We start from the raw sequence: 19424 nt of genomic DNA on the forward strand, positions 1-19424 counted from the left end.
GTCCCCCCCGCCTCCGCCGCGGCCCTCCCACCGCGGCTTTGCCCGCCCTCCGCCGTGCCGGGCGCGGGAGCGGTGCTGCGCTGCGGCGGGGCCAGGGGCCGAGGGCCGGCGGGCGGCGATCGCTGCCGCCGGAGCCGCGGCTCTGGGGGCCATGCCGCCGCGCCGCCCGCCCGCCGCGCCGCCTCGCCGCCCGCCCGGCGACCGGCGAGGCAGCGCCCGGCGGCGGGCGGGATAATGCGGCTGCCCAGCCCGCAGGCACCGCCAGCGGGGCGCCCCCGCCGCCGCCATGTCCCCCCCGGCCTCGGCGGCCGCCGCCAGCGAAGGAGGCAGCAGCACGCCGGTGCCTCCGGAGGAGGAGGCGGAGGGGGCCCGAGAGGAGGTGAGGACAGCGGCCGCCCACCCCTCCCGCTCGGGGCTGCCCCCAACCACTTTCCTTCCCTCCCTGCCCGCTTTGCATGGCGCGCTCGCTGGTTGCCCCGCCGCGGCCCCGGCCGGGCTGTGCCCGCACAGGTACGGACCGGGAGCCCCTCTTCCCTCCTCCGGCAGCAGTGCGGGCCGGCGGAAGGGTGGGGGGCGAGGAAACCCGCCGGTCGGGCCCCGCCACCGGCAGGCTGCCCGTCACCCCGGCTCTGCTCGCCGTCGCTCGCCTGTCACCTCGGGCTCGCCGCGGTGCCGCCGGGGCTGGACGGGGCGCAGAGGGCAGCGCAGTACGGAGTGGGGCCGGGGCCAGGGGGTGGCTGGAGTGCAGGAGGATGGGAGGAAAGCACGAAGGAGAAGCCTGGCGCGCTACTCGGGCTGACTGCAGTGGGAAGAGGTCGTTACACTTGTAAGAAGTTGGTGTGGAGACCCCTCTTCCTGCGCTGTGGTTTGTGAGGGTGCCAGGAGGTGGCACAGCTGCCTGGGTCACCGTGAGGGACGACGCAATAGGCAATAGGAGAGAGGACTTGGGGACGTGGTGAAGCTTGGTCTGAGCGGAATGTTGGCTGGGAAGATCGAGAAGTGCAGACTAGGGCAGGCCAGGTATCAGCACAGCCTTGCCTCCAGGTATGCTGCAGTCCCTCTTGCAAATGATGACTTTTCTGGAGTCCAGGCAGCAGATGCCAAAGAGTCAGGAGCAGGATGCTCTGTGCATAAAGAGCAGCATGAGGAGGCAGGTAGTCCACCTCCTTTGTCTGCCTCCACAAATTCTGCTTGCAGCATGGGCATCCCAAGAGGAGAGAAAACCGTACAGACAAGCAAGACCCACCTTATGCTGTGGGATCCACAGCTCACGCAGGACAGCTAGGCAGTGTAAGAAGAGTGGCATTCCCCTGCTGGGGTGGGTTGGCCTTGCTGGTGAGACGAGCTCAAAGAGCAGCTTAGGGGGGGATGCTCAGAAGCTGGTGCATCACTTGTCCTCTGCTACTGAGAAGCTGCAGTTAGCAAGTGCTGCATGATCCTGGTCGTGTCAGCTTCCTTGGCTGAGGAAGAACGTGAGTGCCCATACACAGTTATTCTGTATATACAGATAGGTATAAATAATTGCGGGAGAGGAGCAGTGAAGATCAAGCACTGGAAAGCTGTACAAATGCTGTATGCTCTGCAGATATTCTCTTCCTGCTTCCATTCAACAACCCCTGGTGCTCTGAACCAAGGCTCTCCAAACAGATTCTGGCCAGGGTAACTAAACTGTGAGGCACCCTTTTGGCGTGAGGACATGCTTATGCCACAGTGGGATGTGATGTCTTGGCCCTGGTGCCCTGGCAGTGCTGCCCCTATGTTCAAGAGAGCACACTGGCTTTTGAGTGATGCCAGAGTCAGAGCCAGTTTGGATGAAGAAAACGTAGCAGGGGCAGTGCCCATGTGTTTCCCTTGCCTGAAGTGTCCCCTGCCTCTTAGGGATTATGACAAGATTGTCTGGGCTTTGATTGCTCCACAGTGGCTGCCAACTAGGGTGTCAGTGTAATCTTGCCCTGTGGGAGCAGGCAGAAGAGCTGCAGTCCGTGACCTGCACTGTTTAGTCTAAGAGCATGCTTGTGGCCAGAACCTATCAGAAGACTTGCATGAAGCAGCTGGTAGAGGAGAGGGAAGCTGAAGCTTCTCCTGACAGTGCCATGCTTGCTGGTGTCTCATCCAATGCAGCGAGGAGAGACCTTAGTGGGGAGCTTGGATTTATGGACTGACCTAGGACAGTCCTCTTGCCTTCAGAAATATTATGAGAGGAGGATGTTCCTGATCCCTTGTGGTGCCTGTATAATTCTGTACTGGCAGTGTGATGTCCTCATTTCCATCATGACCAACTGCTGGTGCCATCATTTGCTGAGCATCATCAGGGTTGTGGCTGAATCCCACCTGTAAAAGTCTGTTGGCCAGGGCTGGCTAGGAGCCAGAGGAGGTATCTGGGGACTGGAAAATGGTTGGAAACATGCTCTGTCCTGTTGGAAGTTGCCACATCTTGACATATCTCAGGTCACTGTGTTTAGGAGCCATGCAAAGGAAGGCTTCAGGTGCTGCCCAGCCTATCCCAACAAGGCAAGTAGCAAGAGCTACTGGCCAGAGCTGGCAGAACCCATCTTGGAATCTTGGAAAATGCCAAGGGATAATCTCTTCAGCCTGGGAACAAGTAAAATAATGTCCTTGAGTAACTGATCAGGTGGGATCTGTTGCAAGGAGGCAGTCCTCCTCCAAGTTGCTATGTAAAATGGAGACCTTGGTACTGTTGCAGGAGCTGACTGCTGGCAGGTTTTCCTGGTGCCTAAATGCTTAGTCTTCCCCTTTCCTCTGTAGATGGCAATGATGCCAGCCTGGGGCTGAGCCAACTCTTTCTTCTAGGCAGGCAGTTCCTGGATATGGGCTGTAGGCATGTGGCATGTCATGTGAGTTTTTACTGGGACTTTCCCAACCAAATGCTGCCAGTGTCTGTCCAGGGCCTTGGAAGATGGTGGCAGTTCCTAGAAATGACTGGATCCTCCCCACCTGAGTGTTCTGGGGATTTGAGGTCAAAGAGAACAGGGACTATTCATTCGTGCATGGTGTAAGCAAATAGGCAGGGCAGAGCCATGGAAACTGAGGCTCAGGTGTCCCACTGGGCTCCCCTGCAAGCTGCTGTCACAGCCTGGCCCTCAGAAGCTACCTGGGCCTTCAGACAGCAGCTCTGGGTCCACTTGCATCATTTTTTCAGCCCAGTAGAAGGTTTTCCATAGGACACCTAACCTTGTGAACCTCCAGGCATCTTGTAAAGTGAGGGCTTAGCGTTCTAGGGCTGAGTCAGAGATTTCAGGTGAGTCTCTTCAGGGAGAGGTGAGTGAGAGGCACAGGAGGTGAGGAAATGGGAACAATTGTTAAATGGGAGATGGTAGATGGTGCCAGAACGTTTTGGAGAGGAGCTTGAAGAGCTTGAAGGTTTCCTGAAGTTGTTCAGTGTTCAAAGTTGAAGGGTCAAGGTTGTAGCAGTGATTAGGGTCTTTTGGCCCATGTGCTTGGCCACTGGGGTGGTTTCTCCCCTCAAAGGATTTTCAGGAAGAGGATTCCCCACATCTCAAAGGAGTTTAGTGCAAGCAGTGATGGGGTCCTCTCCTCTACTGCCTCTGCCCTGTGCGTTGCAGTCATCTCTATTTGCTCCAGGACTGCTCATAAGTCACCCTCTTCATTGCTTCCCATGCATCCCAGAGCAGCATATGCAGGTGTGGGACTCCATCTCTTTTCATCTCAGGGGCAAAATCAGAGGCAAATGAGGGAGGCGAAGCTGCAGCAGCTATTCACCCCTTGCCTTTTCAATGTATTTTATATGGTTAATGCCCAGACACCTGGTAAGGTTTGTCCCATGTGCTCTAGATGATGAACTAAAGCACAGAGGAGGATTTGAACAGGATCCCACAGAGGTTTACCAAGCCACGAGTGGATCGATTCTGTCCTCTAGCACTGCAGGGGTGTTGAGGTGCACCTGCAGTGGTCTATGTGCTTGCCATTCTCCAGTGCTGAAGCCTGAGCAATGGAGGAGGGTCTTGGTGATGGAGGGAAACCCAGTTTGCAGTGAAGTAGGGCAAGCCTTTCACCCCGTTTCATCAGACTGCAGTGGGCAGATGATGATGACATTTGAATCAGAGTCTGCTTTCCTCCCAGTGACACTGTGCTAGGACAGAAAGGATTTCCCTTTCCCCAGCCTTTTCATCCGTGTGTTTGCTGTGCTGGGCTTCTTCAAGGCTGCTTGAGAGTCCAAGAAGGCAACCTTATTCAATTGCTTCTGCAGGGAGAAGCTGGGGAGCTTGTTGTTTGCTCCTGTGAACCCTTTGCAGCCCAGGAGAGGAGCAGGGATGCTGCAGTTTCTACTGGGATTAGACTCTGCAGCTGGCTCCTCCTCCATTTCTGCTGTGATTGTATCCCCCGTCACTGGCACTTGATCAGCTTCCAGAAACCCCACCGGCGTGGCTGGTGTGTATGTGTTTTACCTCAAAAGCCTGGGACAGAACTGGATTGCAAACAGTTTGCAGCAGGGGTTAGCGTGACCTGTGAAAGTGCTGCAGTGTCTAAATGCTGCGTAGTCCTAGGAGGAGACTAATGCGTGGACTAGAGCCCTGCTAACACAGTTCCTGGAACCAAGCCTGGACTGCGTCGTGCTTGCTGCTGCCCTGCCCCAGGTGGGCAACTGCAGTGGGGTTTGCCTGCATCTCCACAGGGCAACAGCCAGCATCACCCTCAGCAGGATGATGCAGGCAGTATGGAATGAGAGGCCAGAGAGTGACTGGGAGATGCAGTTTGCATTTCCAAGATGGATCTGACCAAAAATGTGTCTCCCTGATGTCCCTTTCCCAACTTGACAAAAGAATAAGCTGAGTTCTTTGCTTTATTCCTTGAGCTCTGTTTTGCAGGTCCCCTGCAACAAGAAGGCATTGTTTCTGTGCAGGCCTTTGCACCCCACAGGCACCCCAGGGTCAGTGGGTGCCTTGCATAGCCCTGATCTCCGTGAGGCCTTCATTCAGACCCTCCCCACGATTGTCCTTTGACCAAGCAGTCCCCTTAGAGCCTCACAGCCAGGGCTGCTGCCACCCAGGGAGGTTTGCAGCACGGAAGGCAGCTGTAGGAGAGGATGCCTGCATCTGCCGTGGTAGTGGCCCAGCAGTACAGTGTGGGAAAGCTGTATCGAAGCTGAGCAGAGCCAGGGGGCTCTGGGCAGGCCCTTTTAGCTGCAGTGTGGATCTGAACAGGCTATGTACACTTCATGGGCCTCTTTCTTCTCCTCACTCCCCTTTCTCTTATGCAGGGTTCCCTTCTTACCCCATGATCGTGAGACTATTGCAGTGGTGGGTTCCCCTGGGAAGACTGAGGTGCATGTGTCCGTGCAGCAGGTGCTGAGTGGAACTGCCCCACATCTCTCCCTGCTGTCTGCAAACCAGTGCTATCCAGCTGCCTTCCCTGGGCTCTGTGAGGTGTTCAGGTGGGACAGCCCATCAGAACTGGCTGCACTGGTGGGATGGGCACAGAAACTGAGATATGTGAGGAAGATGCCCCAGCCTCCATCTTTCTGTGCTTCAGTACCTGTCTGGGACGTAGCAGTGGTGAGGGTTACTCCCCACTGATGAAGTGGAGTACTTGGGGTGTAGGCTGGGACAGTTGCCCTCTGCTGCTTTGCACATCCAACTGGGCTTTGTCTTCCCCTCACAGAGGGGCAGAGCACTATGAAGGCAAGGGAGTGACAGGTGCCCGCACTGCAGAACCGTCATCCTGGGGGAGATCTCAGTCTGTGGCTTGCCCACTGAGGCTAGGAGCACTATGGCATCTGCTGTTCATGGAGCTACAGGTGCCACTGTGGCACCCTGCTGCCTGCTCACCTTCCCCTTGTCGCTGCAGCCTACTGACTCCTCTCTTGTTTTCTCTTCTCCCTCGTACCCTGGAGCAGCAGCGGCCGGTGAAGCAGTCTCTCAGCAAGTCCCTGTGCCGAGAGTCACACTGGAAATGCCTGTTGCTGTCCCTCCTCATGTATGGCTGCATGGGAGCCATGACCTGGTGCCATGTCACCAAGGTGACCCGGCTGACCTTTGACAGTGCTTACAAGGGCAAGTCCATGATGTACCACGACAGTCCCTGTTCCAACGGCTACGTCTACATCCCCTTAGCCTTCCTGGTGATGCTGTATGTGGTGTACTTGGTGGAGTGCTGGCACTGCTACACCCGCAATGAGCTGCAGTACAAAGTGGACGTGGAGAGCGTGCACGAGCGTGTGCAGCGGATGCAACAAGCAACTCCCTGCATCTGGTGGAAGGCCATCAGCTACCACTATGTCCGCAGGACCCGGCAGGTTACTCGCTACCGCAACGGGGATGCCTACACCACCACACAAGTATATCATGAGCGGGTCAACACCCACGTGGCAGAGGCTGAGTTTGATTATTCCAACTGTGGAGTTAAAGACATCTCCAAGGACCTGATTGACTTGGAGAGCTACCCAGCCACACGGCTCCGCTTCACCAAGTGTTTTAGCTTTGCCAATGTGGAGTCAGAGAACTCTTACCTGACCCAGCGGGCCCGCTTCTTCACGGAGAACGAGGGCCTGGATGACTACATGGAGGCCAGGGAGGGGATGCATCTCAAAAACGTAGACTTCAAGGAATACATGGTGGCCTTTTCCGACCCAGACAACCTGCCTTGGTATGTATCTCACTATGTCTTCTGGGTGGCAGCTCTGCTGACCCTATCCTGGCCACTGCGGGTGCTAAATGAATACCGCACCTCCTATGTCCATTACCACGTGGAGAAACTCTTTGGGTTTGACTACGTGGCAGTGACGCCAGCGGAGGAGCGCACCTTCTGCCGGAGGATGCCCCGCGTCAACACGGTGGACAGCACTGAGCTGGAGTGGCACATCCGATCTAACCAGCAGCTGGTGCCCAGCTACTCAGAAGCAGTCCTGATGGACTTGGTGGGTATGTCTGGCTGTACCAGCTACTCTGCTTGCCGGTACGGGGGCTATCGGCAGAACTGTGAGCGGTGCCACAGGACTATAAGCAGTTCTTCCATCTTCTCCCGCAGTGCCCTGAGCATTTGCAATGGCAGCCCCAGGATCCCGTTTAGCAGCAGCCGCTTCTCCCTGGGCCGCTTGTATGGTTCTCGACGCAGCTGCCTCTGGCAGAGCCGAAGCGGGAGCCTAAACGATCAGAGCTGCCCTACCGAGCAGACCCGCCTGTCCAGCCAGGTGACTGTGGAGGAGGAAGACCCCCCTCCTTACCAGGATGCCCTCTACTTCCCCATCCTCATCGTGCACCGCAACGAAGGCTGCCTGAACCATGACCACCGTCACCTCCACCGCAATGGGTCCTGTGTGGAGACCTCACTGTGAAAGCAGAGGGCAGTGAGATCTCATTATCTGTTGCTGGGCACAAGCCAGTGCAGGATCTGGGGAGAGGAGCGCAGGGGAGGGAGATGGCCCAAGAGGACATCAGGATGAAAGGAACATGACATTTTGCTCCATCAGCCTGTGAAAGCTCCCTACACTGTGGCTCTGACCTCCCAGAGGGGTGAGTTGTGATGCTCACCCTGACATGGCACAGAACTCTAGACCAACCACCACATGCAAAAAAAATCCAAACCAACCCCAAAAACTTAATTCATGGCATCAAGATTCAAAAGGGGGAATAAAAAGACAGGCCTGATGCTGGGATGGGGTTACTTTGGCTCCCATCCCTGGCTCCAGACTGATTTGTGCTCCAAGGAACCAGCAGCCACCAGAAAGTACCCTGCTGCACCTCTGCCCTCTCCACTGCCCACGCTGGTGAAAGACCCTTCACTGGGTGGAGGGGAATGGGCCCCTTGGGAGCAGCATGTAACTGTCTGTGCCTGAAGGTCTGGGGCATCTAGACACGTGGGCTGAGCAGCAGGTTGGAGCAAAGGCTGAAAGTCACAAATCCAGATTTTTCCCTTCCTCTTGACTCTTCCCCACCCTCCCCACTTTTAGAACATCCTCCGACTGTTACTCTGTTCTCACTGCTGGGAATGGCACCACTTCCAGAGGATCCCAGGCTCAGCTCCTTAGGAAGCTTCGGCACATCAGCTCTGAGAAGTCAGCATCCCTTAGGTAAAGGGCTTTCTGTTTGGGATTACAGCAGGCAGGCAGCACTGGGAAAGGAATGATTCTGTACGCTACAGAGCACTTGCTGGAGGAGGGCTCAGGTGGAAAGAGAAAATGGAGGCTCCTGATGAGTTGGGGAAGGGAGAGAGAATAGCACTGGAACAGGCATACTGGTAATAGGTGGCATGTGAAGTGGCTGGGGTCCCTTTCTACTTGAAGTGAGTCTTAATTCAGACAGGCATCAAGGAAGGCTCCGAAAGGTTCAGCTACAGTTCACCTATTGATAATAGAACAGGTTGGTGCATGTCTATAAGAGTGATTTTTGCATGAGATCAGACCAGGCTCTGGCTGCAGACTCTGAGCTGCAGGCTTTTAGCAGCTGCTCTTTAGCAGAGAGCTCCTAGGGTCTGGGAGGGAGAAATGCAAACCTGTGCTGGAGCATTGGGAACCTGGGCTGAGGAAGTGAGGAGCAAAGGGATTCCTTTTCTTGTGAAGCCCCATTGTGGGTGCAGGACCCACAGGTGGGAGACAGGAAGGTATCTGCCATGGAATACACTGCAGAGCAGAGGCTGGAGAAATGTTAGAAGGAAACCTGCTTAAACTAAGTGGTTTGTTCTATAGAGGTTTCTGCAGAGAGGTCCAGTCTGTGAGAAGTGAGGTGTCTCCTGTGTAGCACATTAGTCCCTGAGTTCCTCTGTCTTGCTCTTGTCAGGGCAGGTGGGTCTGCTCTGAGTTTCCTGCTGCCCCTTCTATTGTACTGGGGAGGTTCTCAGTGATGTTGGGCAGGGAGTCCTCACATCACTGAAGCTTTGTCAGTGGCTGCAGCATGCAGGCACATAGCTTTGTCAACACATCCCTAGACCTCTCATGTTCCTGTTCTCAGAAAAGCTGTCTCTTTTTCAGTCAGCTCTTTGAAGGAGTGCATGCCATATCACCAAGCAATTTCTCTGAACCCTGCTGCTCCTTAGCCTTGCCATGCTTTCCTCATCAGCTGGGGCAAACAGCTGCTGAGAGCAACAGGTCCTGGGTGACAAGGGCAAGCCCATTAGCTTGATGTCTGCCTCCAAATTTGTTGCAGAAGGGCAAGGTGGAAGAGCTAACAGTGAGGCATTGTATTTAGTCCAGCCTGTCTTTCTCCTGCCAGCTAGTAATGAAGGGTCTGTTTCTCCAGTCATTCTGCTTCACCTTCCAGGTCTTAGGGAGGCTGCAAATGCACCTTTACACCACATCACTCCTCTTTTGAAAATCATCTCTTGCTGGCAAGTCTGCAGTGGTCAGCACCTGCAGAGCCTGTAAGGCTCTTCTTGGTTTTGCCCAGAGCTGTGTCCCCTGCTTGTCGTGTCTTGTGTGTCCTGCCCTTCAAGTCAGACTGTCCTCCTGGATCTCAAATGCTAGACTCCAAACAATGGCAATTCCAACAAGAAAGCCATTAAAATCTCACTCCATTATGATTCTGTCTTGTCATCTGCCCTTACTCTCACTACCAGACCTAGATATTGGTTTAAATAAGAGGGTCCCTTTGAGAACAGAGGAGGATAAGGTCTCCAGTGCGGGCACATCTTACTCTATATATTGTTGTTGTTATTATGGGCACAGATTCAGACTGGGCAAAAGTGGCTGCAGTCTCCTTCGCTGCCTTGGGGTTTCCTTGCTAAGTGATGACATTTGGCTTGCTGTGTGCTGATGTGCCTCTCTGCAAGTGCCTAATGGAAGCCAAGCCAGAGCTGAGCATCCTCGTGGCTCTAGGGACACAATCACAAAATCACAGCAAACACCTGCTTGGAAGAGACCTCAAAGCTCATCCAGTCCAACCCTCGATCCAGCGCTGAAGGGTCAGTGCTAAACCATGTCCCTAAGTGCCAGGTCCGCACACTGCTTAAACATCTCCAGGGATGGTGTCTCCACCACTGCCCTGGGCAGACTGTTCCAGTGGTTGATAACCTGCTCTGTGAAGAAACATGTTCTAATATCCAGCCTAAACCTCCCCTGGTGCAGCTTGTAACCATTTCCTCTAAGTCCTCTCACTTGTTAGGAGTTGGCCTTGTTGAATGCCATACAATTAGCCTTGGCCCGTCAGATCCCATTGCAAGGCTTACCTCCCCTCCAGCAGATTGACACAGCCACCCAGCTTGGTGTCATCTGCAAACCTACTGAGGGTGCATTCAACCCCCTTATGCAGATCATTACTGAAGATATTAAAGAGGACAGACCCCAGTACTGAACCCTGGGGGACTCCACTGGTAGACTGGGCACCAGCCAGGCTTAACTCTATTCAACACCACTCTTTAGGCCCAGCCAGCCAGTTTATCCGGTGCAGGGTGCATTTACCCAAGCCTTGTGCCATGAGTTGCTGAAGGAGAATGCTGTGGGAGACAGTGTGCTTGTATGGCCCAATGAATCAGGAGATGACAACTCATTGGAGGTGCAATGGTCATTAGTGAGGAGTGTGATCTGTTGTCCTTCTCAATGTGTTCTCTTTGAAATCTGCCTGTTGTTTAAATTAGCCTGTGATGGCTTGTCCTTCTATCTCCAGCCTCCAAGGTGCCTTGGACAGATGGATTTATCTAAGATTTGGCTGGTGTTTTATCTCCCTGGGGCAAAGACATCCTCAGAATAGGGACAAATTAGTAGGGGTCCCATGCCCCTGTCCTTTAGGACCTGCAGCAGGTTTCTGTTGTCAGGCACCTTGTCTTTGGCTCTTTCTGGGTCTTTTCATGAATTTGCCTTGTCTTGTTCCTCTGGCCTCATTTTTACCCAGGGGATCTTATTCTGGGGGTAGTCGATCCAGGCAGACACATGCATCTTTGAGGAATGGCTTCTGCTCTGGCCAGCAGGATCTATGCAGAGTTTTCCTGTTGCTGAACATATTCCCCATGCACACAGAGCCAGCTGCAGCCAAGCCCCATGTATAGCCCCTGTGCCATGGTCTGTTGCCGTCTCAGATCCACAGCACCTGAGAAACATGACTTCTATAGTCAATGCTCCCTGCTGCATGAGGATTTATTGGATATCCCTTCCTCAAAATCTTGGCCCTGCTACCCACTCTGCATCTGGTGGAACGGCTCCCCTCCAGATCCAGACTACCTCATTCTTGCCAGGCTAGAGAATTTCACACACACAGTATCACACAGTATCACCAAGGTTGGAAGAGACCTCACAGATCATCAAGTCCCCTGTCTTAGGCTCAGTAAAAGGGGATTGCTCCCTTGGTTGTGAGAGTGGCGCAGGACTGGGTAGGAGAGACAGGATATGCCAAGCAGCTTGGCACAGAAGTGATGGAGCTGAAGAGGACAGACTGAACCTGGGATTGTGCTCCCTCACCTCCCTGCCTGCAGTGGTAGGGCAGGATGTCTATCCAGGCAGGGAAGTTCATGGCAGACGACTGAGCTCTCCCTTCCCACTCTGCATGGGACGCAGCAGCAGGAAGGTTATGTGTGTATAGGTTCGGTGCCCTCCATGTGGCTCAGGTAGTCAGCACAGATACCCAGAGACAGTCTGTCCCTCATCTGGCACGCAGCCTCTCCGTGGTGGAGTGGTCCCATCTCCTTGGCATGCAGACATCCACCCGTCACAGCTCCAGGCTGAGCAGCAGTCAGGCGTCTGCTCCTCTTGAAGACTTGTGTCTGCTCTCTGCCGTGTCTGTGTCGGTGATGACGATTCCTTTGGCAGTTCAGTCACTGGCCCAGTCTGCTCCTTTAGGGTAGCCTGCTCCCGTATAGCAAACCTGAATTCTCCCTGCTGCATCTTAATCCCATTACTTCTCCCTCACTGACCGGCGAGGCTGTCTCTGCTTCTTTTCCCCATGGCCTTCCTGATACAAGTAGGCATTTTCTGGTCTCTGCAGCCTTCTTTTCACCAATCAGAGGGTCTTCTGTCCCCCAGAGTCTCACTGGGCAAACCCTGGGTTGTGCGCTGTGTAACAAGTCTTTCCTTCCTCTCTGAGCCTAGCCTGGGCAAGAGAAGAGGGCCAAAGGAGCAAGGAGTGCCTTGGCTGGCTGTGTCCTCATTTCTGGTGCAGAAGATCTCTGCGAAGTGAGCAAAGCACACAGAGCTGCTGGCCCCTGACACAAGGAAAGTAGGACATCCTGTATCACCCTCTGGGAAGGTGAAAGCTGGGTGCTTGTCAGTGTGAGGGGACAATAACTAGAGAGGATCTCTGCAGTCAGGCAGCTTTGTTTTTTTCCATACATCATTCACCCGTTGCAGCTTTCCATGGGCCAAGAGTCAGGCTCTGCACTGCACAGGTCAGCAGGCTTTCCTCACACGCTGAGGAGAGTGAGGCGGGAGCACTGCCAGCTCCCCTTCCTGGCCCTTCCTGGTGCTAATGCAGCCCTAGAGAAGAGCTAGTATGTACTGCTGCAAGGCTGGACGAGGAGTCGTGCCACTTGGTGTTTCCTGTTGCTGCTAGTGTAATTGCCAGGCACCCAAGAGCCCTCCAGCTCTCCTGAACTAGAGAGGATGCGCATGTGAGAAGCTCTGGGTTGGCTGATCTTCAAGACACATCACACATTCCTTCATCACTGAGCACACACTGGAAGTTTCCCAGGTAGTGCCTAGCACTTTGCATGTGCAGAACCAGTTGGTGACATCAACCAGCCAGGTGGTACTTCTTGAGCCCACTGCAGGTCACACAGACTACACCAAGGAGGGATACTTCAGAGAGGGCTTTCAGGTGGAACAACTGTAGGGGCATTCCTTAGGATAAGGAATCTCTGCTTATGGCCAGGACCGAACCTTCCAGAGCCACACACCATGTAAATACTCAGGATTACTGCTGCAGAAACTGTTCTTTTTTTAATGTCAAACAAGCACAACTCTCTCCCTTTTTGTTTCCCATAAAATGCATGTTAGAGACCTGTCCCATTCTTGACATCTTTGTTATCTCTCAACTCGAGACAGGGCTGTTTAGTTTTTCTGATGCCTACAGGGAGGGAACTGCAGGAAGAGGTGTGTTAAATGAAAGAAAGTTAGGCAGCACCCATTGGTGGTAGAACAGTGTCCACTGATTAGCTGGTGGAAAGAACAATATCTGTCAAGCTCTCCTTCCAGCCTTTCCAACCATGGCTTCAGTACTGCTGTCTGATATCAGCAGGGTGCTACCTTACTTCTAGCAGGGTGCAACCCTTATTGCAATGTGCTCCTGCTCTGCTGCAGTAGCTATGAGAAGCAGGTCTGAAACACTACATCACCACCAAGAAGTATTACCAAAGAGCTCTAAGTCTCAGTTTGTGATGTGTGCTTCTAATCATGTTTCGTTCATATTCAGTAGAGTAAGATGTGCATGAATATACTCTGGATCCAGATCATCTCAGAAATGGAACGTTGTTTAAGCATTAGATCTATTTGGCCATGCTGCCTCTTGTGATGCATGTGGGCCTAGATTCTCCACTGAGCTAGGTATGTTTTGGGACCAAAGGCTGGTTCTTAGGAACTGGGAGCCCAGTGGACACCTGGGGCTGAGCCTGCCTAGGTCTCTTTTCCCTGTGGATGTTCTGGGAAAAGGGGCTTAGTCATGTTTCAGGTAGAAATTAAAGGGCTATGCTTATTCCTAGCATAATTGTACTATACCACATGAGCTTGGCTTAGCAGCTCCTCAGAGTGGTCTGTCCCTGAGCCCAGACAAATTGAGCTGTCACAGTGTTGCTTTGATGCATAGAGTTCACGTTGGGACTTGGCCAGAATGAATCAATGTTGAATATATACTGCCTTTGCAAGCAGTAGGTTGAATTGTTCTACTCTCTGCTGCCTCCATCACAGCTGCTCCACCAAGAGAAGTGTTATGACCATGGATGCGATCTCATCAACTCCCTCAAAAGCAAGCTAATGAGAAAATTGACCCCTGCCACACTGGGAGAGGAGCCTTCTCCCACAGGACCGTAACCTTTCTGCACATGAGGGAAAAGAGGTCCCAAGGATAGAACTGGACCTGCAAGATCTGTGGCCTCATGGCCTCTCCTGCCTCCTTCCCTCCTCACCTTGTTTCTCTGTCCTGGGGCAGTGACAGCTGCTTTGTGGCATTCAGCAAGCTTCTCTTCCTGCAGCTCGTGAACAGGCTCTGCTAACAGGTACATCATCCAGCTATGCAACACTTCCAGAAGCTGCCAAGTTTTCAGGAGCCTGCTGCAGTGTACAGCATGGCCATCCAGCACTGAGAATAAGCACACAGTGGCTGCCGGGAAGCAAAGCGGCTTTTATTCCCCCTGCTGAGGGAGACTGGTTTTGTTGGGGCTTCTTGTTCATCTGTTTGGTTTATGTAAACTTCATTTGGGGAAATGAAGCTTGTGAGAAATTGGTGCCCATCTTGACCCTTCCCCAGTCCTTTGAACTTTGGGAATGGGTGGATCACCTACCGTGATTATAATTTAGCAGACCTTGTAGAGCAAAGTAACTTCGCACACAGCCACATGAGGTTCTTTCAGTCTCCATCAGCACAATCTGCTTCTGCAGTCTTAGCTACTCACATTAGTGAAAGAAAAAACCTAGCTAGAATGTGGTGAGATGACTTAGTATTTTATATCAGTCCCATGGTCCCAGCGTCCATTAGCAGCACCATCAGCTGCTGTGCTGCGAGTTCAGACTTTGGATAGCAGCCCATGAACTGGTCAGAGTGAAAATGTCTGGGAAGAGCCAGGCCCGAGTCTATATGCAACTCCAAGAGCAGATGCAGGAGAGGATCAGCTGAAAGCAGACATCACCTCCCACTGAGCCCAGCCAGGAGCTGGTGGGCTGTTTGTGCAGCACCTGTTCCCCTAGGGAGAGCCTGCCCTCAGAGACTCAGCAGAGGCAAATGCAAGTAACGATGTGTCTGATGAAGCAGCAGCACGCACAGCACCACTTGAGCTGTCTGCAGAAAAAGCAGTGCCAGCCCCAAAATAGCAGAATTTCACTTTGAAAATGCCAATGGCTTTTTTAAACTGAAACGAGACTGAAAGGCCTTCACAGTTGTGAGAAGTGTTTCAGGTTGCTGTTCCTTGCTTTAAGAAATGAATTTTTTATGATGAGGTGGGTTTAAACACCCCAGCCAGCTGCATCAGAATGTGCAGGCGCTGCTGGAGAAGAAATGCTTCAGGAAGGTAGGGATGGAAAGAGGGTTGGCTGATCAGGAGTGGAGACTGGAGTTTAGAGTCCTCCTCTGCCCCTGGAGATGTGATCTGGCTGTCCACCCAAGCGTGTGTGCAGGACAGCATGGGCTTCTGTGTCTTTGTGTGCATGGCAGGGGCCCACAGCCCTGCAGTGGGTTGGTGTATCTGTGGCTTTGGTTCATTGTCACCCATCTGTCCTTGCAGAAAGGGCTTTGCAGAGTGACAGTGCTGTTTGTTCCTTGTGAGAGGAAACTCCTGACCTGATTTTTATGAGGAGACAGTGTGAAGTGTCACATTTGCTGCAGCAAGTGGCGGGGAGCAAGGATAAAAGCAAGGAGCAAGCTGTGTCTGAGAACAAGCCTGAAAGATGAGAGCTGCTGGATCTGCTCCCTGGCCAACACATTCCAGCTCTTTTTACCCTCTCCAAACCTGACGTGCAAACTGTCCTTCCTCAGAGCTAGCCAAAGCATCCTTCCCCTGAACTCCTTTGAGGTCACACATTCGCATCATTCCAGTCCTCTCCCCGCTAGGTGCCATGGACCAGCCACAGAATGCCAGTGGGCATGTGCTGGCAGGCAGACTTCCCCATAACCTGCCGGTTTGCCTGAGCACAGCCTTCCAACGACTTTTCACTTCCCTCACATGCCTCATGCTTGCCTGGTGGAGACAGCACAGCCTGCAGAGCATTGCAGCACATCCTGGCCTCAATTTTGCATCACTTTGTTCTCTCCCAGAGAATTTCACGGCACTTCTCGGAACCTTTGCAGACCAAAGCCAGAAAACAGAAGGCCTTGACATGGTGGTCCTGATCTCCAGAGCCTGTGGAGAAGCTCACCTGCTTCTCCTCCCCAGGCACAGCAGGTGGGCTACTGTGGTGGTGCAGGACCAGGGAATGGTGTCACAGTGAAAGTAGGCATGTCTGCTCAGGGAGTCTCCAGACATGGCCTCTGTGCTTCTCTGCTGGGACCAAGGGCAACTTTGCTGTGGGCTAAACAAGGTGCAGCTGATGGAGGAGCAGCCCGAGGAGGGCAGAAGAGCTTGTGAATGTTTAGCAAGGTGTGTGGAGAGGAGGGGCTGTAGGAGAACAACTGTGAAAGGCTTTGCAGATGAGGTGGATTTTACAGGAGGTGCAAGACAAGGCAGCAGGAGGCTGCTGTGCTGGGAGCAGTGGTGCTGCAAGACAGGGAGGGTGGAGGGGGAGCAGAGGACACAGGACATTTGATGACGAAGCCTGGAAACAAAGTGGGCTTTCAGAGCAGGCTGTGCACATTCTGTCTGAGGAGGCAAGCAGGAGGTATTTCCAAGCTGAGGTGCCCATGCCAAGGCTCACTGCGTGCTCAGAGCAGCGATGCTGCCTGCAAGGCCAGCAGGGACAGCTTGAGCACGTGTCACCAAACCGCAGTGGCTAATGCAGCCACGAGGTGTAAATGTCACTAATGAATAAATTGCCTTGTGCCTTGGAGAGGCCAATCCATCACAGCTGGGGACAGGGATCTGACAGGCTTGGCTATTTCAGGCATGGCCTGTAGGGAGGAGGAACGCTTCATTTCTGAGCTGTCCCCCCCACCTAGGGAAGCTGATGTAGGGCTTGGCTCTGTGCTCCTGCCCGGCTTCCCAGTCTCCTGAGCTCAGGCTTCATCCCTCTTCACCGGCCAAAAGAGAAAGCAGGAGAAGTTCTAGCTTAGCCAGAACTGCCCTGTCAGCATGGCAGTGCATGGGCCCTGCCTGGGAGTAGGCGGTGAAGGAGTCCGAGGAGAGACTGCTGCACACAGGGTACGTGTGGTGCAGATGCTGCCAGGATGAAGCAGTGTGTGCCCAGCAATCAGAAGAGCTCGCATCATTGTCTTGGGCACACAGCCATGGCCTGCCAGTGCTTGGCACTGCATTTTAAAAACGTGCCCTTTAGTCCTTCATTCACATCACAGTTTGCCCCTCTAAGAGACAACCTGGAAATGCTCCAAACCTGCCCCAGCTCAAGTGCTCACCCAGTTTGGAGACCTTTCCTGTGCTGTCCCAGAGGCAGCGCACACATCTCCCCATCACTGGCCCTGCTGCTGTTGAACCCCAGCCACTAGCCTCTCAGCTGGCTGTGCAGAGGGTCGGCAGGTACCCACCAGGCAGGGACAGAAGCTTAGCGTGGACAAACTCAGGTCCGTGGGAGCAAAGAGAGGCAGAATGCAGCAGGCATTTCCAAGCACAGCCTCTGCCCATGCTCCCAGCAGCCTGCTCCTCCACCCCCAGCTGGTGCTTGAAATCAGCCTGCCATCCTGTTTACGACATACTGCCAGCAGGACACCTTGCAAGTCGATTCCTGGGTTGCTGTCAGCTAAAGTCAGCAGGCCTGTGAAGCTGGCCACCGGCTGCTGCCACCACGCATGCTGTGCTCAGAGCAGCAGCAGCAGCAGGGCTTGCCATCTGCTGCCGGAGGGAGCCAGCCAGGCGCCCCTGCTCTGGCCCAGTGGGGCACCTGCTGGCATAGTCCGAGTGCAATCCCCTCTGTCATCCCCCTTCCTTCATTTCCCAGCCACCTCCTTCTCCCCTTGTCTCTCTAGCACAGACCCACAGGTAAGGGGATGCTCTCAGCTTGGATGCGATCTCTCAGCTGCTGAGTGCCGCTTGTGCCGTGTTGGTGGATGGCAGTGAAGAGGGCAGCCCAGCTTCTGGGCAAGGTGCCAGTGATCATTCCCTCTCCCCGACAGAGGTCCACAGTTGACCCCTTTCCTTAAAGCCCTGCAGTACTCGTTCAGGATGGCTCTTGTGGGAACACTGAGGGCCCTGCACGGGCATGTGCCCTTCCCAGCACGGAGTGGCCTGCTGCTTACTGCTCTGCAAGGCAGTTCCACAGCATGGTAGCCAGAGCTGAACCTGAGAAGTGACCCACAAACGACGGGCCTGTTCACACGCCAGCAGTCAGCTATTGCAGTCAGAGCGTTCATTTCCGTCTCTCTGTATGGTGTTTGAAATGGTTGCAGCCCTTGCAGATAGCAGTCTCTTGGTCCTGGGTGTGAGTAGTATGGACTGCTTGGACTGGGCCTTGGTCTTTGTCCAAAAGACTGATGTGAGGGAAGGCAAAGGATTTTCCAGGCAGCAGTGACCTGTCCATGTATTTCTGCATATGGCTGCCCAGGGCTGGGTTTGGAGGGTGCTCAGGTGTTGTCAGCAGTCTCGTCCATTTGCAGGAAGAGGAGACATGAGTATCCTAGAAAGCAAGTCAGCAGTTGTTCTGGTGATGATCGTTTTCCCAAGTTCTTTTCTGTTCCTCACTGGCTCTGGTGGCCAATTCTTCCTCATGTGTCCGCCAGCATGTCTGAGGGATCTCATCACTGCCCTCCCAGCATGGGCTTTCATTGGACAGCTGGCTGACCAGATGCAGCCCTGTAATTACAGGTAGGCTTGCCTAGGACCAGGCCACACCCATTAAGCCCCCACTCCAACTTTGCTGCTGGAGCTGTTTCTTCATCAGCCTGCTGCTGATCTGGGTCTTTTCTGCCGTTTCTGAACACAAGTTCTCATCTCATTCATGTGTGTCATCCAGTGGAAATATTTTGTCAATGCAAATAAAAAGAAGCAAATCTTTTCAATACCTCGGTCTCGAGGGTGGGAAACAAGTAGTGGGAGATGCCTGGGTCAGGAGTCTCACAGCTGCTGCTGCTTAGGACTTCTTGCCCCTGGAGCATCTGTGAGTGGCTGGGGAAGGGAGCTACAAAGACCTTTGAGGGCTTGGGGCCAAGGCCTGTTGGCACCCCTCGCACAGCTACTGCTGCTGGGGACAGCCTCGCGCTCCGTCCTTCGCGGCATATAAGGGCGTGACACAGTGCAGGTGAGAGTCTGGTTGGCCAGGGGCACCGTGGACACCTGTGTCCATCAGGCAGAGCAAGGCAGCAGCGGGTCCATGGCAAACAATTTCTTCTGTGAACACTGGGAACCGGTTTTTACTTTTCAACTGTCAGTATGATCTAGCTCTGTCTGTCTCTCTATGTACAAACAGTATATCACAATGTTGCCTTTTTTGTTGGAAATATCAAAGTACAAAGATTGTAAACCAAATCGGTGTAATAAAAGTTTCAGATGATTCACTGAGGCGGCTGCCAGCAGTGGGTCTGTCAGCCCTGGAGCCAGGCAGGGTTGGAAGGCACGTGAAGCCCCTGCATTGCTCAGAGGGCAAGGGCTGGAGGTCAGCCCACTTAATTCCATGCTGACCTCTCCTTAGCTGCTCAAAGGACCAAAGCAATTGAGAATGTGCTGTGTCCTGTCCTCATGTAGCCACAGCCTGTGGGGCAGAATCAATCTGCTCCATTTTC

At 53.7% G+C, this 19424-nt stretch overlaps 1 protein-coding gene across 1 annotated transcript; it reads left to right on the forward strand.

Moving 5' to 3' along the window:
* Window positions 1-230: 230 nt before the first annotated feature.
* Window positions 231-19203, forward strand: TMEM151B (transmembrane protein 151B). The gene is made up of 3 exons (XM_064158824.1): window positions 231-379; window positions 5876-8047; window positions 13799-19203. Exons 1-2 carry the CDS (start codon window positions 287-289, stop codon window positions 7310-7312), a joined length of 1530 nt encoding a protein of 509 aa, XP_064014894.1. The 5' UTR covers window positions 231-286; the 3' UTR covers window positions 7313-8047; window positions 13799-19203.
* The last annotated feature ends 221 nt before the right edge of the window (window positions 19204-19424 follow it).

Source organism: Pogoniulus pusillus, chromosome 18 (assembly GCF_015220805.1).
Source record: "Pogoniulus pusillus isolate bPogPus1 chromosome 18, bPogPus1.pri, whole genome shotgun sequence".
NCBI lineage: Eukaryota > Metazoa > Chordata > Aves > Piciformes > Lybiidae > Pogoniulus > Pogoniulus pusillus.

Coding starts and splice junctions, on each gene's coding strand:
- TMEM151B (XM_064158824.1), top strand. CDS start 287: ATGTCCCCCCCGGCCTCGGCGGCCGCCGCCAGCGAAGGAGGCAGCAGC. Junction 380..5,875: donor CGGAGGGGGCCCGAGAGGAG/GTGAGGACAGCG, acceptor ACCCTGGAGCAG/CAGCGGCCGGTGAAGCAGTC.